The sequence below is a fragment of the Pezoporus occidentalis genome, unplaced genomic scaffold, assembly GCF_034315485.1.
Source record: "Pezoporus occidentalis ecotype Australia unplaced genomic scaffold, CSIRO_AGI_Poc_V1 ctg64, whole genome shotgun sequence".
Taxonomy (NCBI): domain Eukaryota; kingdom Metazoa; phylum Chordata; class Aves; order Psittaciformes; family Psittacidae; genus Pezoporus; species Pezoporus occidentalis.
In genome coordinates, this window is record NW_026915987.1 from 420,596 (window position 1) to 448,492 (window position 27,897).

Here is a 27,897-nt window from a genome sequence, read left to right on the forward strand (position 1 = left end):
AAATTGATTTCTCTATATCTCTTTAGATATATGACTCGGTGGCCTGTAACAATTTAAATCTTTGTTGGCAATTGTCTCATTTATGGTAGCCCACACAGAAAGTTTACTGCAGTACTAGAAGAAATGACCAAGTTCTAGTACTGATAGATGGATGGAAGCATCAATGATGAGGTGTAGGTGGTGGTCTTCTCTCAGTCATCATCCTCGAACCTTCAGGGATTTTGGAATGATCCTGATGGTTGTTGTAAGCAGGAGAATATTCAGTGAGGCAACTGGATCTTCTTGTGACTTTGCTAATCACCTATTTATTATGGAGGTATAAACCTTTTAATTTGCTTACAATTTGAGAAACCTTTAATGAAAATAAGTTGTGTTTTACACCTCTGCTGCTTAGCATTAGTATTTCAGACTTAAATATAGACTTTAATGTGTTAGATTGCCTCCTTTCATGGGAATATAAATCTTTCACTGCAATATGGTCCTGGATGTCTTGCAGCTATCTCCTTTAACACATTTTCCCTCACACCATGTGTCAAGAGGTTTAATGTTTCATTAACTCCCACAGCATTACGGTCTATTTAAGTTACAGAGCTGCCTTATGTTTTGTGTACCGTTGGGGAGTTGATTGGAGTAATTCACTCCTACGCTTTATTTAGAAATGACAGTAATAATGTACAGGGAAAAAAAAACATATTCAGACTGTATCTCCTCATCCTTATTATTCATGAGAGAGTCTGAAAAATCAAGAACACCTCTTCATGATTTTCCTAACGTCTACCTAGTTGGATGTAGAGTTTACTAATTTGTGTGTAGTCCGTGACATTTGGAATTAAACAGCTCATGTCTCCTGTTATGCAGGGGAAAAAGAGGGAGGATTTCATGAACTTCCTGAGATTTTGGAGCAAATGTAGAACTAAATTAACCTGTGAATTCTCAAAGCAGCACAGGAAGCCGGAGCATCATTCTGTGCATGACACTGCTTTGATAATACAACAGCCACAGACCCTGAACAACTGGTGACAACCGTTATCTAATTTGTGTACCGTAAACTCTTCACAGTGACATTACTTTGCCAGTGCTTCAGAAAGAGCTTTTAATTAGGATATGGCTCTGTCGTGTCTTCAGTAATAATTGCAGAGCTTGTATCAGACATATGGAAGAGTTCACTGGAACTTTTAACAGGCTGTTAACCGATTAAATTAAGTCAAAAGATTTATTTCTTCCTGTGGCTTGCTACGTCATTGAGCGGTGTCATTGTGATCAAGCTTTTTCCTAGTTAAACTGCAGTCTGTGTTTCATGTTCAGTGACTGTTCTTGAAAGGCTCAGATTCCAGCATCGTGCTAAGACTCCTTCATTCAGGTTGTAAGACATACTTTTTAATGTGGGGTTGCTGTGAGGTTTTTTGATTAATGCATCAAAATGGATCTAGATCACTCGCCTCCATCAGTTTGCCTCTGTATTCCTCAGCACTCAGTCAGCAGAAGGCCTTGCTGTGTTCTGCTCCTCTCTGTGTCTAGACAATAAACTTGATATGAATCATGAAATGGTTTGGCTTGGAAAGGGCCTTAAGATCATCCAGTTCCAACCCCCTGCCGTGGGCAGGGACACCTCACACTAGACCATGTTGCCCACGGCTCTGTCCAACCTGGCTGGAGCCAGGGATGGAGCATTTACCAATTCTTTAGGCAACCTGTTCCAGCACCTCAGCACCCTTACAGTAAAGAACTTCTTCCTTGTTATCTAACCTGAACTTCCCCTGTTTCAGTTTGAACCCATCACCCCTTGTGCTATGGCTGCAGTCCCTGACGAAGAGTCCTTCCTCAGCAGCCTTGTAGCACCCTTCAGATATTGGAAGGCTGCTCTGAGTTCTTCCCACAGCCTTTGCACTTCACGTGTAGAACAGTATTTAATATACCAATTTCACTAGAAACATTTGTTAGAATTCCAGCTACCGCTGGGAATGCCGGTGGTTTAACAGGATACACATGCACAAAGGCAAGGTCAGAGTCTGTAGCGTTAGGTGGTGGATGGTACTTGCTCTGCGGTAGGATCTGACACGTAGCAGTAATTTGATCCAAACCTGATTACACTTGCAGAATATTATTTACCATATTTGCCAGCATACTGTGAAATCTGAGTGTAAATAATGAAAAGTAAACAACAGTTGTCCTTGCTTTTGTGCTGTTTGCTTTGCAGAATACTGTTTTTTTTCCCCCAAATTAACAGAGTCTTTGCATCATTAGTGTGATTTAACGAGGTTTTATTGGAGCTCTGTTTTTGTCCAGATCCCTTCCTTAGGAATTGCAGTTGGAGTAATAACAGCTGCTTCACACTCCTGGGTGTAGATTTCTTCCTCGTTAATGATCTGTTCACTAATGATTTAGTATCTCTCGAGAGTTTCCTTAGCTGAGATTCCACCTGAGCTGTGGCACTTTTTTGTTCTTCCTTTCAGCTTTCAGTCAAAAGAGAAAAGTGAGAGAAGCAAAACTGTTCTTCAAACACAGGCAGAATATAGGTGTCTGACATTAATACAGCTAAATTTGCTATAACTATCCCAGTATTTTCTCTTCTGAGATAGCTTTCTTAGGTATTTTATGTAATAAGTGCAAGCAAATATTCCATTAAATAGCTGCATTTTTTGTCTCCCGCTGGAAAAGGGAACGTGCTGTTGTTTTGGAGTGAAAAGATCTTGGGGAAATCAGTGGTTCCTTACTGAGAATGAAGCATGAGTGTCTGGATTTATTCACATAATAATAATACAGTCTGTGAGCAAGACTGCAGGTAAACAATTGTCTTTTCTTTGCACAAGTAAAGCAGCAGCTTGCAGTGACCCAGCTGAGCGTGCAGAAAGCTGACTCAACGAATGAATCTGACACGTTCATCCTTTATTTGTCGGCTCGATAGAGTCCTTTTTGTTCAGAAATGGAACAGAATTTGCAGGAACCTTTCCCTCAAAGAAAGCCAGTTTTATCCAGAGCGCAGAGAGGACTGTTAGGACAATGTTGTAAAGCGTGTGCTTGGAGCTTGGGTTTGTCTGCTTTACCTTCTCCCCCTTCTACTCCTGCCAGGTTTTCCTGGGTTTTTGAGTTGTAAACTGGAAGTGAGGATGCTTGGGTTGGGGGGTTTCTTTTTAGACTGCAGCCAGAGCTGGGCTGGGCCAGTTTGGAGAAGGCTTCTTAAGGGGTGACCTTGGAGCAGCTCCAGCAATTGAAGGGGCTACAGGAAACCTGGAGAGGGGCTTTGGACAAGGGCCTGTAGGGACAAGACAGGGGGAATGGCTTTTACCTGCCAGAGGGGAGACTGAGCTGAGCTCTTAGGCAGAAGCTCTTCCCTGTGAGGGTGCTGAGGCGCTGGCACAGGGTGCCCAGAGAAGCTGTGGCTGCCCCATCCCTGGCAGTGTTCAAGGCCAGGTTGGACCCAGGGGCTTGGAGCAAGCTGCTCTAGCGGAAGGTGTCCCTGCCCGAGGCAGGGGTTGGAACTGGATGAGCTTCAAGATCCCTTCCAACACAAAGCAATCTGGGATTCTGTGATAAAAATGTTAAACCACTGTTTGGATCCGTGACTCATAATAAGGAAATAGTGAAGCAGTATTTTTCCTCCTTTAATAATGGTTGGTTTTAAGTATCATGAGCAGTTTCCAGGTTCAGATTAGGCTTTGGAGGTGGACAGTCCTGTTCAGCAGATTTGAACTGTACTTATTTCACATTTTCTTCAGGACACAGGTGCACACACAGTTGTAGATGCGCAGACTTAAAACTAACACTGTAAGCTCAGTATGTTCTTGTTTTAATCCAGGAAAATAAAGAAGCTGAATATGAAAAGCTGATGCTTGCTTTAAGAAAAGAACAAAATATTTATTCTACGCTAGTGAAGACCTTCAGAGAGTCGGATAGGTGAGTACTGTTTCTATTGTGGTGGATAATCTAAACTCAAAGGGCAAAAGGCAGAAGTTTGTACCTGTCAGGTGTTCATAAGGGTAAAATGAGCTGTAAAAGAGAAATATTTGTGTAAGTGAGGTTCTGTTATGTAAATTACCTAATGTTCCTGAAAATATTTGTGTTTGGAATGAAATGTCAGAGGAGCCACATTTCCATTTACCTACCAAAGCAAACAGCTTGGGTTTCCAGGAGTCAGCTGTGTTGGAATAGAGGGGGGGAAAAGCAAGTCACAGTGAACTTTTGGGTGCTGGATGGTTTCTTGTGTTTTACTCCTGAAATACAGATAATGCTTGTCTTAAATGTAACACTGTGAGGATTTTGATGAGAACATAAGCCAGTAAGATTTCTTTAACCACAAGGTTAAACAAAACAGAGTAATTGAAGTTTGCGTAGTATGCCTTCAGTGTAAGGCATTCAGAAGTATGGCAGAGCAAGTGTTTTTTAACCTTTGAGAATCAAAGAATACAACATTTTAGAAAGGAGTCTGTGGCCTACTTTGTAGCCTGTTATTGCTTGGCATCTGAGGAGGACGCGTTAGGGTAAAATAAAGACAATTCTTAGCCTTTAGGAAAAATAAATGTAAGTGTTTTAGATAAAAAAATTACTTTTATGATTACAAATAACTTGGTTTTGACAGTATTTACGGAGCTGCCTCTGGCTCTCCCTGCCTGAAAGCAATGGCTTTTACCTGCCAGCTTTGTGGGGATGTGTGTTTGTGTTTTGCAGTTGGTTTATAGTCCACTACTGTTTGGAAACCATGAAATGAATAGCACTAGAGTGGGTGAGATCTGGTGTTTGAATTAAGCACATTAATTATAATGCCAGCTTGTGCTTGGACACAGCTTGGAAGCTGTTCCAAGTACCAGAGTCTTTTTCCTTAGAAACAGTGATAGAAGTCAGATTATGGGTTCAAACTGAAACAAGGGGAGTTCAGGTTAGATATAAGGAAGAAGTTCTTCCCCGTGAGGGTGGTGAGGCGCTGGCACAGGGTGCCCAAATAGTGGTAAATGCTGCATCCCTGGCAGTGTTCACGGCCAGGTTGGACGGAGCCTTGGGCTACATGATCTAGTGTAAAGTGTCCCTGCCCATGGCAGGCGGTTGGAGCTGGATGATCTTAACGTCCTTTTTAACCCAAACCAGTCTGGGATTCTATGATTCTATGATCATAGAATCATAGAATAGTTAGGGTTGGAAAGGACCTTAAGATCATCAAGTTCCAACCCCCCTGCCATGGGCAGGGACACCTCACACTAAACCATATCACCCAAGGCCTCGTCCAGCCCGGTCTTGAGCACTGCCAGGGATGGAGCATTCACAACCTCCCTGTGCAACCTCTTCCAGTGCCTCACCACCCTAACAGGATAGAATTTCCTCCTTATATGCAATCTAAACTTCCCCTGTTTAAGTTTTAACCCATTACCCCTTGTCCTATCACTACAGTCCCTAATGAAGCGTCCCTCCCCAGCGTCCCTATAGGCCCCCTTCAGATACTGGAAGGCTGCTATGAGGGTACTGGAAGGCTGCTATGAGGCTGCTGTATGGACTTTATTTCTTCTCTCTGGGAAAAGAGCAATATATTTTGTGACTTTTCTGTTGAACAGTCACCAAAAGAAGGAACAAGTCAGTTGGTTTTAGTGTCTTATAAAGAAGGTGGGACCTGACTTTGAAATGTGTTCTGTGGGTAAGGTGGTTGTCAACACTTCAGAGTGATGACAACAAAATAGTATAGCTCTGATACTAATTTTTCTTAGAATACCTTTCAAATGAGGAAAATGATAACTGTAGTTATAATCATTAGGGTAATAGGAGTTTTGCAATTAACTTCTGTAGAATTAGGAGCAGGATCATTAGTTTTGTTTTCTTGCCATTGAGTTATAGGATGCACAGAGCAGCGATTTGCAGAGGGTGTGCAGTGATTCAGCAGCAGAGCTGGAAGCTGGAGGCAGGTTGTCTTACGTCTCCTCCTCATAGTTTTGTGGGCTGAGATGTGCTGTTAATCCCATCAAGGAAGAGTTGACCCCCCCAGAGTTCTGGGTAGTTGATAAGCAAGCCCTGCAGATAAATTCCACTTCCTCATTTGTGTAATTGCCATCAGCAGTGCCACGGATTTTAGGCAAACATCTGTTTTCTTGCTGACATATCTTCTTTTAGGCGTTATTTATTTTAAGCAACCTGGATGGTTATTTTTCAAACTAAGCTACTGGATGTCAGGACCAAGACATTTTGTGTCTCTTCAAGCGGGAAATAAATGCTTTCTCTTATAAAACCTTTAGCTCATGAAAAGGAGGAAATGTGCTTACTTAGCTTCTCATAATGTGTGGGGTTGGTTTGATTCTTAATTTTTTTGCTGAGCATTTAAGAGAGCTCTCTCTTCAAAGATCCTCTTGAAGGAGGGAGGATTGGTTACAGCAGTAGTTTCTTGTGCTGGAAACAGTGACACGAGTCATGTCAGAAGACAGACTGAGGCTTTTCATACATGCTGCCTGTTAATGAATGTGTTTCTACAATATGCTGTTATTTTCACATGAGTATGATGTGCTGGATGTTACTGTAGAGTCTCCTCTAAGATGGATTTAAATCTGTTGTAAAGATTCCTGAATTCTCTGGCATTTAGTGCTGCGGCTTGGAAATTCGACAGCAGCGTAATTTATCTTCAAGCAGTGAAGTTCTGAGTGAAGTAAATAATGCTATGAGTTCAGTAACACTGAATTTGTTACTAAATCCACTTTATTTCATATTACAATTTCAGTTTTTAGTGTATTTAAGTCTTTTTAGGGACTGATCAGAACTGAATTGGTATCCTTGAAGAGTTTGGGGAAGATACAGCAAAGGGCAGCCAGAGGTGCTGACGCTGAGGACAGTGGCTGATGCTCACGTAAGAGCCTCAGTGGCCACTTTGCAATGAAGCAGCTTAAAGAATTATTTTACCTTAACAAATTATAATCTGTGTATCTTGAGATAATTGAGATGATTAGACCTTAAAAAGTCCTTTTACAGCCTGTTGGATAAATGAAGGAATAAAACAGTTATGTCTGGGTCATGTTTTCAATGAAACATGATCTTTTCGGTTTATCTTAAGTGGAGCATTAGACTGTATAGTATAGTATGGGAAGGGAACAAAGTTTCCATGGTCACCATATCATGGAATGCACAGAGCCATCAATATTATGTGATAATGGTATTTTGGGGCATTGTCGTGGTTTAAGCCCAGCTGTAAATCAGAACCATGCAGCCGCTCACTCACTCCCCACCCCTGTTCCTCCCCCTGCTCCTGGAGGGATGGGCAGGAGAGTGGACAGAATGTGACTCCCATGGGTTGAGACAAGAACAGTCCAGTAACTAAGGTATAACACAAACCACTGCTGCTACCACCAATGGTAATAATGATAAGGGAAATAACAAGAGAAGAGAATACAACCGCTCACCACCCGCCGACCCATACCCAGCCTGACCCCAAACAGTGATCTCGCCCTTCCGGGTAACTGCCCCCCGTTTTACCTCCTGGGCATGACGTGCTGTGGTATGGAATACCTCTTTGGCTAGCTTGGCTCAGGTTTCCTCTCTCTGCTTCCTCCCGGCTTCCCCTTCTCCCTGGCAGAGAATGAGACTCACAAAGTCCTTGGTCAGAGTAAACATTACCAAGCAACAACTAAAACCAGCGGTGTTATCAGCACTGTTCCCAGGCTGAAAGTCAAAACCACAGCACTGCACCAGCTACTAAGAAGGAGAAAAACGACTGCTACTGCTGAACCCAGGACTTTTCAGAAGTTAGCAGTTGTGATCTACCTCAAGTAGAATTACACAGCACTTGGCTGGTGGAATATATCTGTTGAAGCTGACATAGAAGCAGCACAGCTCCAAACAGCAAGATAAAGTCATATATGTAAACTTTTAATCTCGTCTTTCAATACAGAGATTTGTTTGTGCCTATGTATCAAAATGCTGTAACTGTGTGATGAAAACCAGTGATGGCTTAATGGGAAACAGGCTCTGTGTGGAAGCGCCTATGTATAAAACATGCTGAGATCCACAACAAAATGTTTTAAATTGAATATTGAAGATTGTTTTTTCTCCGTTTCTTTAGTATAAATAGCTTGCAAATGGAACTGAACAACATTTTCATGTTGAGAAAGCAACTAGAAGAAGCTGTTTTAGATAATCGGAATCTCCAGAAGATCTTAGAAGATCAGATTAAGGACATTAAAACCCGACAAGGTCTGTATACAGCAGCTCATCCCTTTCCTTGATCTGCTTGCACAAAACTGGTTTTATTACAGTTTGCTGTGATGGAGAAGAAACGTTTGAGAGAAGAAAAATGTGGGAAAAGACTTTTGTGCAGCTTTCTATACTGAAAATTACGTGGAAGATTTGTAACAGAATGTCTTTGAGCAATCAGGGTATATACAGAGGGACAGCTTTGCTCTTTCTGTGCAGCAAATGTTAGTAATTCCATGGCAATTCTACTGCAGTGATCATTTCAAGCTGCCTACAATTTTGAACCCATAGAATTTACTGTTTTCTTCAGGAGTCAGAGATTCCTGCCTTTAAGTGAAGTTGTGGCCATGGGATCACTTTCTGGCCATGGAATGTAATTATTTCACAGCACTTGGTAAAGAGCTTGTCTCAGGAAATGGCTAAACTCCTCCTACCTGAAGTGCTTCCAGAGAAAGAAGAAATAGCCAGAGGTTTTACTTTGTAACTCATAAATAGTAGAGCTTTTAAATATATCTTATCTTCTGGCTTTTATATTGCACTTCTTTGGATGTGTTTTTAGGATATACTTAGATATAGAAAAGAATAATTGAAGTGGACATAGTTAAATATAGTTTACTGCATCTGTACAGAGGTATCTGTTTTATTCATGAGGGGATATATAAATAACAGTAGAGCCTATTCAATTACCCCTTTCAACTTAGATTTTCAATTTTAGCATCACTCTCTTGACAGCTATGCTAGGTGACAAAAGGTAAGCTTCTGCTGTTGCAGTTTCCAATCTCAGCAGCACAGAGATGATGAACTAGGGTAGGCAAAAGGGTCTTGGGGATACTCCTGGCTTCCCAGAGCAGTTGTGCTGAGGGTGAAGCTGGTAGGAATAAAAGCTCTGAACATTAGGAATCATTTGTGAAGCTCTGGGTCTTTGCAGCAGCCACAGGATCAGTGTCAGAGGTGGGAAGAGGATTTGGATGTCTCCTCTGTCCTAATTTAAATACGCTTTCTCTCTATCTAATGAGATGTATTTATAGAATTAGCTGTCATCTATAGTGTAAATGAACAGGTGTTTATTGAAACATAACAAATCATTCCTGCATTTAGAGAGGAAATGCATAGGTAACTATGCTCCATTTAATTAATGCAATCTTTTGACCCCAAAGCAAACTCAGTTCAGTCACTGTCTAACCTGGCTTTTCACCTTGAGGCCTCGTGTTTGTGTTTGTGAAAAGATGGTTAAACCAGAATAACTATTCGTGCCTTCCTGCTCCTCCCTAAAAATTATTCCTAATTGTAATGCTAAATATGCAAATTATAATTCAGAACTCATCCCGATAACCACAGAAAATAGAGCCCCAGAAAACAGAGCCTGTCTGCGTGTCAGCGGCACAAAGAGATATGAGGGCAAAATCTGTTCCATTAAGCAGAAAGCTTATTTTGGGGTTTGAAGCATTTTAACTGGCCTCCCACAGACTTTACTAGTTGGTTCTTATTTGAAAAGTCCTGTCTTTGCATTTGATGCTGTGTTTCTCTGCAAATAATTCCTGATATAATTCCTATCCTTGGTTATTTTGACAGATGAAACACTTTCTTTCTGTGGCGATCAAACATCTTATATGAGTATCTGTTTAAGAGAGAAAGATCATTTATGCCCACAGATAGACCATCTGTCTCTTGAAGAACTTAAGGAAAAGGTATTGATCTCTTCTATTATTTACTATTTCTAATGGCTTAATTCTGCTTCTTTTAGAGTCTGTGTATCTCTCTCAAAAAGGTTTATTTAGGTACGGTTGGGTAGTCCTGAAAGGATTTGAAGTTTTCATCTCTGTGGTTTGTGATCCGCCTTTTATGAACTATTTAGTCTTTGTTCCACCACATAAGCTTCAGAATCAGCTGAAAGATAGCTGGCTTGCTGCAAAGGTTTTATGATAGACGCTTGGGTTAAAGTTGTTTCAGACTCAGTACCATATTTTAGTGATCATGAAGTACCTCCAAAGAAAGGTTTGTGCATTAAGAATCCTATGACGTGTATTTCATGCACCTTTATTAATCACGAAAGTGTTAGTGGTGTCTGTAATTTCTACTTCTCTATAGCATACTCCATCCCAGGATTTGCAAGTCTTTTGGTAAATATGGCATGTTATAAAATAACCATGAGGTACGTTAATGTTCTCTCCATTCTACATAAGGATATCTGAAATACACAGAGATTAAATGTGCAGACCATTGTCAGCCAGTAAATCAGTATTGCAGTTCAGAAACTTGTTACTTATCCTGTGCAGTGACCTCCGATCCATGCACCCGTTGATGATAAAGAATTACTTTGATTATGGCTGTTTAGGAGTGAACATAAATCAAGTTTTACATTTCTTATGGCCAGCTGAATTGTAGGCAGGCGTTCAGAATCTGGGGGTGGGTAATCGAAGGGAAGAAGTTTGCCTTACACTGAACAGGTTTCAAAAAACAGAGCCCCAGATTGTGTCCCAGTCCCATTCTGGGGTTATACCACTTTTATCTCTGAACATATTCCCTTCAGTACGTTCAGGGATGCTCATTAGCAAAAGAGTTTATGGTTTATAAACCATTTCTTACTTGAAAAATGGTTTCTATGCTTGAAAGCTGGTCTGTTTCCCCAAGTATTTCAGTTGGTCTAATAAAGACATTCCACTTTCTTCTGCAGATGTTGTCTTCTGCCTTGGCAGTGTTCAAGGCCAGGTTGGACGGGACTTGGAGCAACCTGGTCTAGTGTGAGGTGTCCCTGTCCATTGCAGGGGGGTTGGAACTAGGTGATCTTAAGGTCCCTTCTAACCTGAACCGTTCAGTGATTCTTGAGTCTACATTACTCTGTGACAGTAATGTCTGTTCAAGAGCTTTGAACATGGTTGTCCTGTGAAACTACCCGGAATTATAGTGGTTATAAAGGGTGTTTGAGATAGAACAAGGCTGTTTCTGAATGCTGCTATTTCCCTGTAATGCTCGTTTCCCTTGCACTAAAATGTTTCTTCTCAAATCAGTTTGTTGGTGTGAGGTGCCCTCAGGTTTCTTCTTGCTGCCGAGTTGTGAAACGTGGTACCTCAACTTAATAACATGGTTGGAAACTATGGCCTTACAAGTTAAGATTTCTTGAACTCACAAATACATAACCATGTTTTCATACTTAGGGAGATTGCCTCATGAGCAGGTATAGAAACTCAGCCTTCCCAACTCTGCAGTTTAGATTTAGCTGGAGATTTATATATCTTCATTTGTTTTCATACTAGTATGGATGTTACCAGTTCTGTTTGTTCTTCCTTTGATTATTTAGGTTGCTGACCTTCTCTTGATGGTTAAGGATCTGCAGTCAATTAATCAAGAACTTAAGAAAAAGCAGCTTGGACTTTGTACAACAGACTCTAAAGGGACGGAAGCACTAAAAATACTAAACCACAGTGAGGTAGGTTTTCTCTATTAAAGTAGTGAATCTGACTCTTACATCTGATACACCTTGTGGAGTCGTTTACATCAATACAAAATGAGTGTAAACCCCTCAGGCCTTGCTAATGCCTTATAATAGCTTCTGAAATTAATGATGTAAGCGACTTTAAGATGTTAGCACAACAGAGAGTGAGCTCCATACAAGTGTTCCGTGATGTGTCAAGTTAATTCTAAGGAAACAAAATACACGTGGAAATATTACTTGGGGGTGTGATGTATTCATTTTATCAATTGAAAGGGGAGGAAATCGTTAAATTGACAAAGAAAGCAGTATCGTGTATAACATTTTAGTTATGTGTGCTTGTCTACTGTTCAAGAATCATTCTGATGCTGTATCTAATTCTGTTCTTATCTCCTCTGCATCTACAAAACGAGAGCTCACTGTAGCCAAAAAAGAGAGAAGAGCACTTCAGGTCACTCAGATACTTGGCTGTTCCTCCATATAGAGTATAGAAGTATATGGAGAACCGGCCAGCATGTGGTATATTGCAGAGAGGTGCAAGGAAATAATCATTGCTGGGTGTTTCATTCTTTAGCCCAAAACTAAGACTTGTTTTAGCTGTAGGGAAGAAGGTGTCTTGGCAAAATAATTCCAGTGGGAAGCATTTTGGGTCCTGGATTGCTGGGTGTGAATGGTGAAGGAGGCTCTGGTAGATTCTAGTGAACCTTCTAGCCTCTAGTCACAAAATACTCGTGCTTTTTCAGTTTGAAGCCATGCTGGTGCTACCTTTAATTGAAATATGTTTTAAATCATAGATTGACCTTTAGAGATGCCATAGCTTTTATCAAAATAATGAATTACATCTTCCTGTAATAGCTTTGCATGAAAAGCTTGTGGGCAATCTGCACTTTCTATAGATGAATACGTGCAGCAGTTTGCCTCTTTACCCTACAGAGGGTGCTGCACTCCCACTGATGCCATAATTAAACCAAAGATGCTCTGTCCTGTGTAATAAAGATTATCCTGACAAGATACTGTGTGCTCCTGTGTTTGTCTCAGCATGAAAAGTACATGTAGGGCTACTTCCTTAAGAAGCTGTCTACATGAAATTAGATGTAGAATGACAGAGTGAAGCTTCTAAAATACAAATAAACCTCAACATTCTAGTAAAGGAAATAGGAAAATAAAATAGGGTATTTTAGCCATTTTAACTATGCCAGAATGCTAATATCACTATGGAGCTCAAAAGTGAAAGGAGCTATAATTAAGTATTTAGTTTAAAAAGTATCATTTGATCAGTCTTGACAATAAATGGCAACCTGGATTTCGGGCTATGGCTTGTGACAGCGGTGTGTTTTGCATCTTAATAACCATTGTCAAAACCCCCTAAGTTCTAGTTTTCATGTGTATTTTGGGCTTGAATTTGCTGGCAGGTAGTGCTGAACTGACAGTAACGTATGTGCTATATGAGGGATTTGGACAGGCACAGGAAGATGTATGCTACTCTGGTTCTTACAATGTACCCATCTTTCTTTTCCTTTGGCTTCTTCCCTGGCTTCAAAGCACAAGGGAAGATGAAGCTGCATGTTGGTGCCTCTGAAGGGCATCTCCCTAAGGTCTGACAGCCCCTAGGACTCTGTGTCTTGGCTCAATGTTCATGTTAGGAGGGAGAAGGAGGAGAGAAAAAGGTTGTTGCTGTACTGTCCTCTGAACATCTGCTTTCTCAGAGAGAAGCAGCCTCAGTGATTTCAGCCTTCAGGGCTCCAGGGATCTTTGCAAACCAAGCATATCAGTGGTTCATTTAGGAGAAACATTCTCAAGGTTTTTAGTCTCCAAGGAAATACTTTAAACAGCAGCTTATTCTGGGTAGGCTTTTTTTCTTTTCCTGGCCTTAGGACACTTATTTTCTTTTAATATTATGGTTGTATTCCTTAGAGCCCAGCAAGTTTCTTTCCAGCATCTCAGCCACAGGACCGGGCTCAAATCGCAGTCGTTTGTTATAACGGTGTTCTATAACCCAGTGGTCCTGTGTAATAGTTTCAGTCTAAGTATCATCACTTATTAAACCAAATACTGGCCTGGGAAAAGCCTATACTAAATAAATGCTGAGGTATAAAAAGGAGTTGCATTGGGTGGGTAAAGGTGTATGTGAAAATAAGTTTATTTTTAATACACAAGTGTAAGGGTTGTCCTGAATCTACACATGGAAGATTAAACCTTAGCAGTTTTCTTTATAATAGCTAAAATTACTGCACCTTTGGCATCCCGTGAGTACAACAAAAAGATCTTATAATGCATGCCCTTGCTAGATACCAGAATCCTGGCTGTGTCTTCCTCCACTTTTCAGTTGGTCTTTACTTTGTGCTGTCCTAGAAAACCAAGTCTGAGTGCAGATACCAAAATAATTCAATCACGAGGTGGAAGTTAGTTTTCAATATAGATTTTTAATAGCAAGAGGCAAATATATCAATATGCTGCACCATCCGGTTTCTGCCTTTTAAAATTCATACTTTAAACCATTAGAGCTGCTAATAGTGGAGGGATAGGAAGATAAGGCTTTTCTCATTTATTTCATATGTATATATATATACACACACACATATATATGTGAATACGTTCTCTGCATACTCAATTAAAACTCAAACCCTATGCAGGCATTCAATGCCCACTGTCCTTAAGAAGGAAAACTTATGCCCCTTGCAGAATCCTGCTTTCCTGTGGTTGCACTGCCATGCTGTGAGCTGAGACTTTCCAGCATGTGGTACAGGGGAAGCAGGTTTCTCTTTTCCTGCCATAAGTTTCAGCCCTGTGCTGTACATCCCTCAAAGCTATAAATATCACATGCACGACCCCTAGGCACCAGCTTCTTTCCTTCCAGTCCGTCTTCTGAATCTCTCTGCCTATAAACTCCATTTTCTGTAACTATGCTCAAGATTCTGTTTTCCTTGTCTTAAGGTCATTTTTCTTTCACCCAAGTCACACCAAAATACGACTGTTAAACCCAGAGGTGCTATACTATTGCTACAAATGCTTTAACACTAATAATGCAGGTTTGAATCCTCTGTTAGTGCTGTATCCTACTATGGTTTAGGCATTTTAGACACAGCATCTTTAATGTTCACTGTCACTTTTGCATGTTTCTACTATTTAATGAGATTTTAGCAGCAAAAAATCTGAAGAGAGGGGAGGTTTAGATCAGACATAAGGAAGAAAGAAGGGTGCTGAGGCACTGGCACAGGGTTCCCAGAGAAGCTGTGGCTGCCCCATCCCTGGCAGTGTTCAAGGCCAGGTTGGACACAGGGACTTGGAGCAAGCTGCTCTAGTGGAAGGTGTCCCTGCCTGTGGCAGGGGGTTGGAACTGGATGAGCTTTAAGGTCCCTTCCAACCCAACCATTCTGTGATTCTATCCAGCAAACCAAAGGGATTCTCGCCTTCCTGCCAGTAATGCTGATGTCAGGAGCTTCGGTTCTGCTACTAAAAAGGCTGAGTTTTCCTCCTTTTTTGCTCAGGAATTATTAGTGGTGGGCCATGGATTTGGTCTCATGGAAAATAAGTAGAAAAAAGATGATTTGGCACCATTTGCTACAGATTGGCACATTTGGGCAAGATGCAGCAGATTGTAACTTGAAGTGTTATAGGAAATCTTCTTACTGTCTAGCAAGCTACATGTGCTTTGTTTTAAAAGCATCTATGTTTTGGATGCTGGAGCATGAATCGTGTACCAAATGGAAATACATTCTGGAAATTGAAGAATAAAATAGGCAGAGTGAGAACATGAAGAGACAGATCGTTTCCCAGAAGGTTTTTATGTTCTTTGTAAACTCTGAGGAGAAAGGGTTAAATATAAATGAAGGAATGTATAAGACAAAGTTTCACTGTGTTGAAGATGAATTGTTCCTGGGTCTGTGTTAATATTCTTTGATCTTGTTGAAGAAACCTAATTCAGTGTTTGTTACTTTGTATTGCAGCCATTTCTTATTTTTCTTTTAAGACATATCACTGACTTATTTATGCATGTTTCATATCACGGTATTTTTTTGTTGTGCTACATTTTCACATCATTCCATACTTTGTGTAGCATCTTGAAACAACAGAGGAGCCTGTGATGCAGACTGAAGGCGGTGACAATGCCAGGAAGATGCAGAACAGCCAGTTTTCTGAGAGGGTCAGTCAGGTAGGGCTCCACTCTGGGTCCATTATGTTAAAGTGCTCTTCTCTCTGCATGTCTTTAGAAGTTCTGATTTTCTCAGAACACAGTCTTTTGCAAACAAAGCATACTTCTCTTGGTATCTGATTTTGCTTTCAACTAATCGTTATCCTAAAGAGGTTCTGAAAGCTTTTTCTGCTGCTAGGCTTCTGCAGTCAGGACAGGTTTTGTTCTGGTCCTTGTTTTCTCTTGTTTGAGTCATAATCTTCCTTAATGGGGATGACAGTCCCTTGAAGTTGTTTCTTTGCATACACACAGACTGATCTTCAGCCTCCACTGCAGTCAGGCCTGTAGTTCAAATTGTATAAGGTTCGCTTGCTATGATTGAGGAAAAAATGCTGTAGATCCTTCTTCACGGTTGAAATACTTGATGTCTTGATTATTTGATGACTACATTTTCATGCATACAGGAAACTGCTGTCCTCTTATTCTATCACTTAAATGCAATGTAATAGAAAGCATCATGGAATCATCAAATAATCCAGGTTGCAAGGGACTTTAGAGGATCATAAAGTGCAAATAAAGGTGATCCTTTCTGGTTTAAAAGTTGAAACAGGCTAAAATATGACACAAAATGGGGCATTTTGGTTAGTAATCATGAAGAATAATGGTGTTCTGTTTGTAATGTGTGATTTCTGCGTTCCTCTGTTTACTAGGTATGCCTTCAGGTATCTTTGGATTTCCCTTGTGAAGTGGATAAACAGGTAAGTGATGTATTGTAAAGGTTCTCTTGACTCTTAAGCATCTTAATCTCATGTTGCTGTTATCTGCTGATAGAAATTGTATCCAAATGGGCCCAGTGTGAATTCTCTTTGAAGACTTTAATTGATTTAAATGAGGTTGAATTACTGGAGAGATCCCATGTAAAAATTTGCTAAGACATGTCTATGGTGTTGCATATAAGAAGTTGTAAGTACTTCAAGCTTCATCTTGTCCTGGCCATCGGGGCTTTTATCTGGAGATCCCAGGACAGAATCTGTGCTATAAAGACAGCTGATTCTAAGAGGAACTAATAAAAAGTTAGCTCCAATCTACAGACAACATTCCAGAAGTTTCATACCCCTTCATAGATAAAGACCTTCAGGGAAATCTACTTACTATTTATGAAACAACTGATCACTGTGAATTAATTGTATGGAATAGATGTTAATTAGTTTTTCTATTAATAAATAGTAAGTGAAATGTCTGTGGATGCTTCTTAATGTAGATAAAAAGCATCAGGAATTACAAAACCTGATTACAAAAAGATTACAGCCCTGAATTTAATAGAGCATTACATACCTGTGTAATAAGAAAATGTTGGCAATTTTTTAACAGATAACTCCATCAGGCTATTCAGAGAGTTTCTGCACAGACAGACATTATAGGAGTCCACATAAGCTTCAATTTGAACATGATACACCTGGCAAACACTTGGGCAGAATGGGAATGAGTGAACATGAAACAGAAGATGATTTGCTCACATCTCTGCTAAGAGAAAAGAGAACATCTGTATTGGAATCTACGTAAGTATGAGGGATATGCACTGCTTTTGACAGTATTTCTATTTGAGAAGAGAATAAAGTCATTTTGCTAAAGTGAATTTAGATAATGGCACTGTCTAATTTACCTGAGAGATTGACAAGGCACTTTCAGAGCCATTTTAGTCTATCATGCAATTAAGTCATTAGGAAACGTACTATCAGTAGAAATCCTTGAGAAAAACCCATTACAAGAAAAAAACTTCTCCAAAGTTCCTGATAGAGGGAATTTTACCATAGGAACCAGCAGTTTTCAGGATGTGCTCTAGCAGTGTGAAAGGCCACAGATAGGTGTTAGTGAAAGGCATTATGATGGAGGAGACAGCACTTCTCTGCTGTAAGAATTACAGGTAAGGAAGTGAGGATGGAGGAACTGGAGTGACAAGGGTTGTTTTACAAGGTTAATTCTGAATGGACATTACTGTATGCTTTGTGGCCTTTGCTGTTTCATCTAAGCTGCTCGGACAGAGGTTTGCTCTATGTGTGCAGTTTAGGGAGTCTGGGCCTGTGTCCTGTGATTGACTGGTTGGTTACTCCAGTGTAACTGCTTGTAGGACTGTGCTGAGATGAGCCATATAGTAAGTACTTAGGTCACTTTTCATGCAGGAGAAAATGCTTGTGTAACTGAATCTATAGAAACCCTTGTGTAATCCATGTTTCTCAAGTGTGTGTTACACTATGGTTTGATCAGTTTTCAGCCGAAATGCTCATTTCCATAGGAAGTGGACCACACCAAGCAAGAATGTATAGAAAAACCACAGCCTGACTAGTTTTGTTTCCCCCAATTTCATGCTTACACCACTGAATCTGGTTGAAAACAGAGCTTTTGTGGATATCCATTCTCATTTTCCTTCCCTTCTTTTCCCTTTCCCTTTCCCTTTCCCTTTCCCTTTCCCTTTCCCTTTCCCTTTCCCTTTCCCTTTCCCTTTCCTTTCCCCACTGTAATAACTGTGTACAGTATATTATGTGACTTTTTTCAGTGCCTTTCAGTACTGTTCTTTCAGCTACCCATAGCAGTTTCTGGAGAGTAATGGGAATGACCTTCCATACGTGTTGTGCTCAGTGATGCTGGTAGCAGAATCTCCTGTGGAGTTACAGAAGTTGCATCCAGTTTTCTATGTTCAGCATGCACTGTGCTTGACTTTACTCAAGCACTTCTATATTTTTACATTACTATTTAAAACTCTCCAGCACGCATAAATGGTCTTAGTTGCCTAAGCACTAGTTAGTGGCAAATGAGGAGATGCTACTCTCTTAGAAGATGAATAGATAATGTTGTTTTATTTGTTACCTTTACTTAAAAGGCTGCTAATGAGTGATTCCAGCACCATCATCTTTACCACTCTAGTGTGTAATCTTTTCTATGTTCAAGTATAAATGACCAGATTGACTGGTGATGAGCCTGTACTTTGCATAACTGAATTCTCACTAATGACATTAGGTGCCAGAAAAAGACATAAAAAGCCTAGTTAGCTTCTCCCGTTTCGAATGCTAGCTATACAAATGCAGTTGTTTTAAATGCTGGTTTATATGTTTAGTGGCACAAACAGCTCTCTATTGGACACATGAAATTGTCTGTAGAATTTGAGGGCTTGCTTATGCTTTAAATGGCTCTTATTTGGCTTCAGTTTCTCTTGAAACATTGCTTTCTGAGCTGTTGTCCATGGACTACTAGCTATCTATGGGGCAGTTTGGTGGTCTGGAATGAGCTGGTTTTCAGGCTTTTAGCTGCTTTCTCAGTTTCTGTTTTCCCTGGTTCATAAGAAATACATGAAGGGATAGATTTTCAGATGAACTCAACATCTGGAGTCTCTTGTGGATTTGGTAGAATTCTATTATTAAGGTAGTTAGAGAGTAAACTCTTTTGCAAATCCATTTGTGTTTCTTACATTGCTGCGCTATGTAAGCAGTTAATTTTATTAGCAGAGGCTTAGTATCTGTTCACAATGGTGAGGGGTGAAAGGGCATAGATGGTCATAAACAGGAGAAAGGCATTGATGGGCTCGTGTATGATATAACTCATGTTGTGAAAAGGTTTGAATTCTGTTTGTTATTAATTAATTCATTAATAAGTAGAACGGAATCTCCTGGGAATTTCAGGTATGTCAAGCCACGGCAAAAGAGTTCCTTAGAAGGTATTCTTGTTTGCTTAAATAAAAACCTAAATTCATGCCTTTTCTTTCCTCTTTCCTGAGTATAGCAGACAAGAACAAATGAAAATCGTAAATGAACTCTTAGATCATCTGAACGCAACTGAGGAAGAATGTTCAAGTGAAGATATGGAGAGAAAGGATGAAAAAGATCTTAAGCAAATGATTATTCAACTAAAAGCTGAACTCAAACATTTCAAACAGGTCAATAAATTCTTAAAGCAGCAAGTGGAATTGAAATCAGCTTCTGATGAGAAAGAGAAGCTTTACCCAGATGCAGTGCCGCAGATTAATAAGGATATTGAGTTGTTGAAAGCAGAATTGAAAGATGCAGTTACACAAACAATGACTTTGGAGGGTAATGTCATGAGATTCAAACATGAAGGCGAAAAAGGAGCCTCAGAAGAAAAGTCAAAATATTCAAGATTAAATGCAGAAAGAGAACATCAGCAAGAAAATGTGTGTAAGAAGGGTGAGCAGCATGAAAGACTGTTTTCTGCAAGAACAAATGAAGTAAGTTTATTTAAGATTCACTTTATGGTACTTAGGGAATAGATGTATAAAAGGGAAAAGAATGTTTCATTTCTAATATTAAAATCTTGCTTTTGTGTAATTTTCAAAATTAGAAAAAGGAGATGCAAGCTCAAATATATTTTAGATAATTGTTCTTAATGTTCAGAGCTTTTCATCACATACTTCAGTGTGCTTTAGAACATTAATGAATTGAATTTCAATCCTCAATGGGACCAGATACTGGTAAATAATATAGCTATTGGAAAAAGAGATAGTTTGTACCATAATGGCCTGATTCTGTTCTTATATCTCTGCCTACATGTTCATAAAGTACAGAACCAGAGCTGAATGCTTATGAAGTCTAAATGACAAATGTGTTCTAGCAAGTTGAAAAGCTGTGTAATGTCTGAGAGCTGGTGAAGAGTTAATAGTAGAGTACAACAAACCTGAGTCTTAATTTTAGGCTTTTATTAACATCTTATCATTGTGCCTTGCTTTTAGAGAAGCATGAGCAGTAGTACTTTATAAAACTGGGGGTAATTCTTCATGTTTGTTTGGAACCTATGTGCACAGAATATATGTTGTGGGCTGTCCTGCGTTCAGCTTAAACCATGACACGAGTCCAGATGCAAATTGCTTGTGCCAGATGAGTTTTCAAGCCTTTTGTGTGCAGGCAGTCTGTGATCCCAAACAAAGAGGTGGGAAAAGTATCTACCAAAGAGTTCATGTGTATTGTTTCAGTGACAATTATAGAAGTGAAGTTGAAAACTCTTTGAAGATCTTCATTCTTGCAGAGCGGACAAAGGAGAGGATCACTTTTAGTTCTGTGCACTGTTAATAGAGAAACATCCTTCAGCAAAGGATGTTTTCCATGGCTTTGGTGGTCAAGAGGTTTGTGAGCTAGAAGTTGGGAACCATGCCTTTTTATTCTGGCTTGTTCTTGTTGGATCCTTCCTTCTGAAGAAAGGGACTTGTAAGCCAAATGATGTTGGTAGGGCTTTGTTCTGTACAGGGATAAGCATCTCAGTATAGATTGGGATCTTAAGGAAAGGATTTTGGCAGGAGTGGATGTGCTTCCTCATCTGTTGATGTTGGTGCTTGCAGGACAGGTGCCTCCGGGAGCACATGAAGAGAAGAGGGCAGGGGGAAGTCAGGAAGAGTATGGGTAGTAGAGGGGTTTGAGGACCTCTCTGGTCTATTAGTGAAGATCTGCTTATGGTGGTTTGCTTAAGAACACTAATGATGCCTTTGGGTGGCTTGTCTTCTCAGCAATGAAGGACAATCTCTCTGAAGGCAAGTAGAGGCCTGTCTGCCCTTCACAGGGAATACCCTGAGTTCTTTCTGCAAACCTCCTTTTTCCTGTTTTTAAAGTTCCTGTTTTCATTGATTTCCAGTGTACTGTTTTGATTCATCAATTTGCAGATTCTTCTCCAGTTAAATCACTTGCAACCTCAATGCAATCCCCGAGTCAGATGCTTTAAAAGCTTTCTTATTTGGCTAATGCAGTGTACCTTTTGCTTCTGAATGGCTTTGATAAATAATTACCTGTAGCCAGTTGAACCAGGCTTGGGGTAATCGGGGTGACGTATATGTCTGTACAACAGCCCTGAGACAGCTGGAAATTGTTGGCTGTTATTAATGCAGTTTAGGAAGTTCATCCCGCCTGGATTTATTTTCCAGCCTTCAAATGATATTGTATTCATGTATGTACCACAGGAATTGAGTGTGCCATTAGGAAAATGGAACTTGCTTTTTATTATGTGAAATTGTGTAAAGACTATAATTGCTAAGAACTGAATGTGAAAAGGTACTTCAGAGTACATTGGGTGGTGAAAGACATTAAGGGACTTATGACACTGGTGGAGCAAATGAACAGCAAAAAAAAATCCACTAAATCTATCTGAACATGCCATTATTGAGTTTTATTATTATTACAAACAATTCCATAACTCTCATCAACATACAGCATGCGTTTAGCTTTTTGGAGATAGCAGCCTTTAATGCTCTGTGGTTTAAACAAGGACACATTTGTTTAATGCAGTCTTCAGAGGGTGAGAGGCTAAAATGTAGTGACTTAAGAAATCGCCTTCTTAAATCTAATTTTTCCCCCAACTCCAATGATGTCTGTTAAGTAGGAGACAGGAAGCCTGTGGAAGCTGTTTATAGAGTGTATGGGTGAAGGAGCTATTGACCTTCATAAGGAATTCCTTTGTGACAGTACATGTTTCCTCTGTAGTTGATGCAAAGCTATGTTGAGTTTCTCGAAGGGATGGACATGGGCTGGTATGAAGTAGGGACTGTTGGTTGGAGACAAAAGGAAGAAAGGAAATTCAGGAATATGTGAAAATTTAGGAGGAACCTCTGTTGAAAGAAGATTGAAGGGAAACAGTTCCTGGGCTGTCTGACCTTTGTGATATAAATGAGAGTGGAAAGTAGGAGTTGGAGAGGTGAGGTTAGGTGAGAAACTTTTCCTAGGGCATACACAATTCAGAGTTAACAAAAACACCTACTGATTAAAAGCCTTTGCTAGTCAATGGTGAATTGTCTGTCTTGCTTAATGAACTGGAAGCCATTCCCTGCATGGCTGTGGATGCATAAGCAGCAGTTACCTATAGAAGATGAAACCAGTGGGATAGGTGTGTTTTCCGCTCTGAATGCTTGTTTTTCCTATTGCAAGGCTATTGCCATCTCCTTTTCAAAACTAATGTGACAGCTGGCTGATCCTATAGGAAAACCTTTAGTTTTCCTCTCTGAACGTCTGTTTATACTTCATTTACTTGACTATACATGTGAGCTACCAACTGCCCATCTTATTCCCTGCCTTTTTCAGGCTGATTCTGCTTCCCTGCCCAAGAAGTCCCGCCTGCCTGTTCTCTTAAAGTCACACAGACCATTAGGAAACGTGCCTTTGAACTCCTGTGTGCAGAAGTCAGATTCAAACCTACAGCCTCATAGCATGGCACTGTATAAAGGTCTGAAAGCCTGTGAAGTACAACCTGAACAGTTTGAGCCACAAACAAATGGAGAGGTGAATGTGTCTGTGATTGAAAGTCTTCAAGAAGATCGACAGAAAAGCACATCAGTGAGAGGTAAATAAGGAGTAGACACAATGACTTGTAATACTGCTTGAAATAGTGTCTTCTCTTCTTGTAGTAGAAAGTAAAACCAGGTAAGTTTTACATAGGTACAATGCTGCTTAATCTGATGAATTTCTTGGGTTGGCAAATGTATATAAACCTTGAAAAATGCCTTTCTTTTTCCTTGTATCCTTGCTGCTAGAATGGAAACAGCTTTACATGGAGTGGGAAGTGCTGTGTAGACATGGCATAACGTGTATAGTAAATGACAGTTTCATAGGGTGCTCACAAATGCACACATATGTCAACAAAAAATTTCCTTTAGAGATGTCAAGTCTAGTGAAACCTGTCTGTAATGGAGACAGGAGAGTATAAACATGCTGTATTTGTTCATGCTGCATAAAGAGGCTTTCCCAATATTCCACGATCAGTCAAGCCATCCGTGTCTGTTTCCAGTGTGGCTGGGTGAATTTCAACTGAGCTGTTGACAAAGCAGCTGGATTGGCAAAGGATGGTGACAAATGGTAAGGCAGAGAACAATGGGTGTTGTATAAAGATTTGGAGTGGTAAATAAAATAGACATGTGCTTAGCAGTTCCATTAAAAACTGGACATGGAAGGGATAAGTGAGGGAGAGAGGTGGTATAAATAGAATATATTCAATCAAACAGCAAGTGAAGCACTGTCAAATGCAGAGGTTGCAGAGATGTTGTTAATGTTATTGTGGTAAAGGACAGGTATGGCACTGCTTTCTTGAGAATACTTAAGCTGATAGGACTTCAGCCTGGAGAAGAGAAGGCTCCTTAAGGGGAGACCTTAAAGCAGCTTCCAGTGCCTAAAGGGGCTACAGGAAACCTGGAGAGGGGCTTTGGACAAGGGCCTGTAGGGACAGGCCAAGGGGAATGGCTTTAACCTGCCCGAGGGGAGACTGAGATGAGCTCTTAGGCAGAAGCTCTTCCCTGTGAGGGTGCTGAGGCGCTGGCACAGGGTGCCCAGAGAAGCTGTGGCTGCCCCATCCCTGGCAGTGTTCAAGGCCAGGTTGGACACAGGGGTCTGGAGCAAGCTGCTCTAGTGGAAGGGGTCCCTGCCTGTGGCAGGGGTTGGAACTGGATGAGCTTTAAGGTTCCTTCCAACCCAAACCAGGCTGGGATTCCATGAACAAATAATACTGGTACGTGCAAAACACATGGAGAATTCTGAGAAGGGCAGTGCTGGTGGCTTGGATCCTGAAATCAGTCAGAACCTGTTGGGACTGAAGGCCTGTGATTTCCCTTCCACGCCGATTCCTTTACCCTGGCTAAGAGCTGTACTGCACACTTAGGAATTGTGAGACTTGGTGCAATGGGAGATCACACAAGATTAGCTTATGATCAGCGCTCATACTGGAGAAACTTTTTAGCCTTTGCTCTAAACTTAACATAAACCATTTAAAAATGCACTAGAAATTGAACAACGAAGGGGAGCTGCATTACGAAGGAGAGCTGCAAACCTTTATTTGGTGTTAGGAAGCTTTGCAATTCACATTCTTTGTAGTTATCTTTATAATCAGTTCAAGGATTTGAAGAATATGTACTAACACTGTTTCATGTGACCAGTAATGTTTGTATTATGCTTTCAGTTGTTGTTCTTAAGTGATTTTCCTGGTCCAGGTTGTCAGAGAACTAGATTTGGGTTTATGGGGTGTGTTGGGGGGTGCTTTTGGAGGTGGTGGTGGTTGGTTTTGGGTTTTTAACTATCCTCATTCATTATTTTTCAGTCACTGACTTCTCTTTCACCTTCTCCAGATAACTCCTCCCTCAAACTGGTTAATAGTGAAGTCCAGGTGGAGCTGCAAGATGTTGATAAAGAGAGCAAGAATGAATATGCAATGGACAAAAATCAGATGAATTATCAAGGTAGAGCATTTATATGGTATAGTAAAAAAAAAAAAAAAAAAGGAATTCTAAAACAGCTCTATACTGAATTGTGCCAAATTGTAAATTACTGCAGGTAATTGTCTCCCTTGCCACTATTTGTGGGTCTTAAAACTTGCTTTCTTAGGTAGCATGGATTAATTGCTCCAAGAATCCAAGTTGGTCTTTTAAGGGTTATGCTTTCAGAAGGGCCACAGGGATTTATGAGTCTGGTTTCCAGTAAAACTAATGAGTTGTATGCCTAACTCTGATCTCGATTGCTAACGTCCTCGCTTCTGAACTCTCCTCTGAACGAAACGTTTGTTACTTATTGCTTCTGCATCTAGTTATGAACTATTGGAATGAAGCAACTGAGTGATAGATTTTTGCTTATCAGAATTACTTGAAGGCATTCAACTAGGTTGAAACCTAATGGATTTGCTTAATGAAAAGGTAAACAGATTTAGTGCTGTGTATTACGTGTTTCTGCATCACCCATTAGTATTTTTGGGGATGGCTTGAATAACCTGATTAGCATATTGTTTTATAGAGGATATGGCCAATTTTGTAATCCTCTCTCACATCCTTTGTGTAAGTAGTTTCAGCAAAACTGGGCAGTTGATTCACAGGATCATGCCCTTTGTGTGTGTGAACACATAGATGTACAGAGACCTTAACTAAAGGGCAGTGTTTCATTAAGAAGTATAACCAGTATTCTAATCAGGACTATTTCTTCCCTAATATCTGATTTTATTTCCTCTTCTTATCTGGAACTTCTGCATGAACTCAGGATGACAGTTTTTAAGAGGTCATTTAATACTAGGATTTCTAACTGAGGATCTCTAACTGAGAGGACTTTGACATCTGTGTTACTGCAGCAACCAAGTGGTAGAGAAGGAGGAGAGGATAATGAATTTGAGTGTTGCATTCCCTTAGTCAATGCATCTTCTTGGATTCATACACAGGCATTTTCTTGGATGCATTTCTGTCCTGTGATTGTGTCACCTTTCCAATGACGTATATAATATTGTGCAGCAATCTGTGTACTGCAAACATCATCTAGCCTACATTTCAAAGAAGTTGATATCCCAGCTTCATGTTTTTCTGGCTTTTAGGTTATATTTGTTTCTATTCTCTTGTGTTTGACTTGGACCTTCATATACAGCTGCTCCCCTCCCTGAGACTTTATACTGATTTAGAGCTTGAACCTGGGCGTTCGAATTCTCCATGGAAACCAATTTGAAAGTATTAAGACCTCTGCAAGATCAATGAATGACTCCCAGAAGGGAGGTTCTAATTCATAGTGATCTTTTGCAGAACTAATAGAAGGGGAAAATTTAATTTACTTGTAACCAGAAAATAACCATTTTCCAAGATACTTTACACACAGAAGCCCTCAACATGCCCAGAACTATAAACATAGACTATATGTAGGAATATATAGCTTTTATTGGTGTGAAGCTGGGGTGATTGCGTTACTTATGAATGGCAAAGTCAGCTAAGGGATGTGATGTGCATGCCAAATGAGTGCCAGTAAAACCTTTAACACTGAACATATTAATGGATTCTAAAAAGAAGTTATTAAAGCCCTTTTTTCATATTTTACTATTTTGTTGATGATCTTTTTACAGTTCCACCGACTTTCTGCTCCAGTTGGTTTTGTATAGATTTTTGGAGTGAAAAGTATTTAATTAGAAGTTTTAGGAAGAACTATTTGAAGTCATAGAGTCTACTATTAAATCTCGGTGCCTTATGTTTGAGGTTGTCATCGTGGCTGTAAAGGTCTGGGCTTCATTGGTGTCTGATTCAGGACTGGCTATAGCAAAAGTCATGTTCAAGCATTTGGGCAAAGAAAGCAGATGTATTTTGCCTATTGTTTATTTGAAAGGGGAGAAGGGGGTTGGAATATTTGATGTGCAAGTTGAATTAATGGGCAAATCGTATAAAGGGGTCAGAAGTCCAAAACTAATATTGTTGAGCTTCTAATCATTCTGCATTTGTATTCTGTTATTACAGAAGTCAATGAATTCATTCTAGTGCTGTTAAGAGCATAATGTCAGATAAAGAAATATTAATATTCACATGCAAAACTCCTATTTTTCAGATATGCAAAATCATCATAGCATCAGCAATGTGAATATCCAGCATTCATTAAAAGAGATAAATGAAGAGTTTTATTCCACAGAACATGAGGGCATTGACTCAGCCCCTACATATTCAGGTTCCAAGTGCCTGCGTTCTCTCAAATTGAGTGTAACAAGTACAGATGCACTTGATGACTGTGCAGTCATAGAGGATATAGAAGAAATGAAAGAAAGAATTAAGACTATGGAGTCTGAGCTTGAGAAGTACAAAATGTTCGTGTTTCATTTACAGACCTCTGACCAGTTCTTATTGAGTGGTGTTTCCAATATAGCTTTAAGTGACGCAGCCTTGCCTGTGGAAGGACATGTTATGCAAATGCAAGATAGAGCTGTGCAAGGAATCAAACCGTGTTCTAATGTCCATCAGCTGGTGGATTATGAGAATCACCCTGAAAATAGGAATTCAGTGTCTTCAAAAGCACCTGATACTTGGACAGCACAAAACCTTAAAGAACTACTAGCAGCAAATGAGGCAGAACTTGAAAAACAGCAAATTGCAAATATGCATCTTGATGAAGTATATCATCTTCAGAGCAAACTGAGAGAAACACCACCATCCAAGTGAGTAAAGCTATTACTGTTTTGGGTTCCTTTTTGTAAACAGCAATACCACATAACACAGGAAGGCAATATGAAGATAATTTCGTTCACATAGGAGGGTGTTGTTATAGTAAAGGCTGAATTTCACTAACATTAACATACAGACACTGAAACGTTTAGTTAAAAGATGCCTCAAAGTACAAAACAGTATTTCTCTTACAACAGAACTGCTTCTGATGGGCTCATACCATCCTCTGGTAAAGACTGTATGCCAGATACCTATGTCTCTCCC

General features: G+C 40.0%; 1 protein-coding gene across 1 annotated transcript in view; it reads left to right on the plus strand.

Annotated features, from left to right (window-relative positions):
- CDK5RAP2 (CDK5 regulatory subunit associated protein 2) overlaps positions 1–27,897 on the plus strand; it is an 80,330-nt gene that overhangs the window by 27,540 nt on the left and 24,893 nt on the right. Inside the window, 11 exon segments of the mRNA XM_062640308.1 lie at positions 3,797–3,894; positions 8,024–8,154; positions 9,727–9,842; positions 11,453–11,581; positions 15,642–15,737; positions 16,427–16,474; positions 17,088–17,275; positions 19,491–19,953; positions 22,784–23,042; positions 24,814–24,924; positions 27,026–27,626. Of these exon segments, the coding sequence (XP_062496292.1) occupies positions 3,797–3,894; positions 8,024–8,154; positions 9,727–9,842; positions 11,453–11,581; positions 15,642–15,737; positions 16,427–16,474; positions 17,088–17,275; positions 19,491–19,953; positions 22,784–23,042; positions 24,814–24,924; positions 27,026–27,626 (2,240 nt within the window).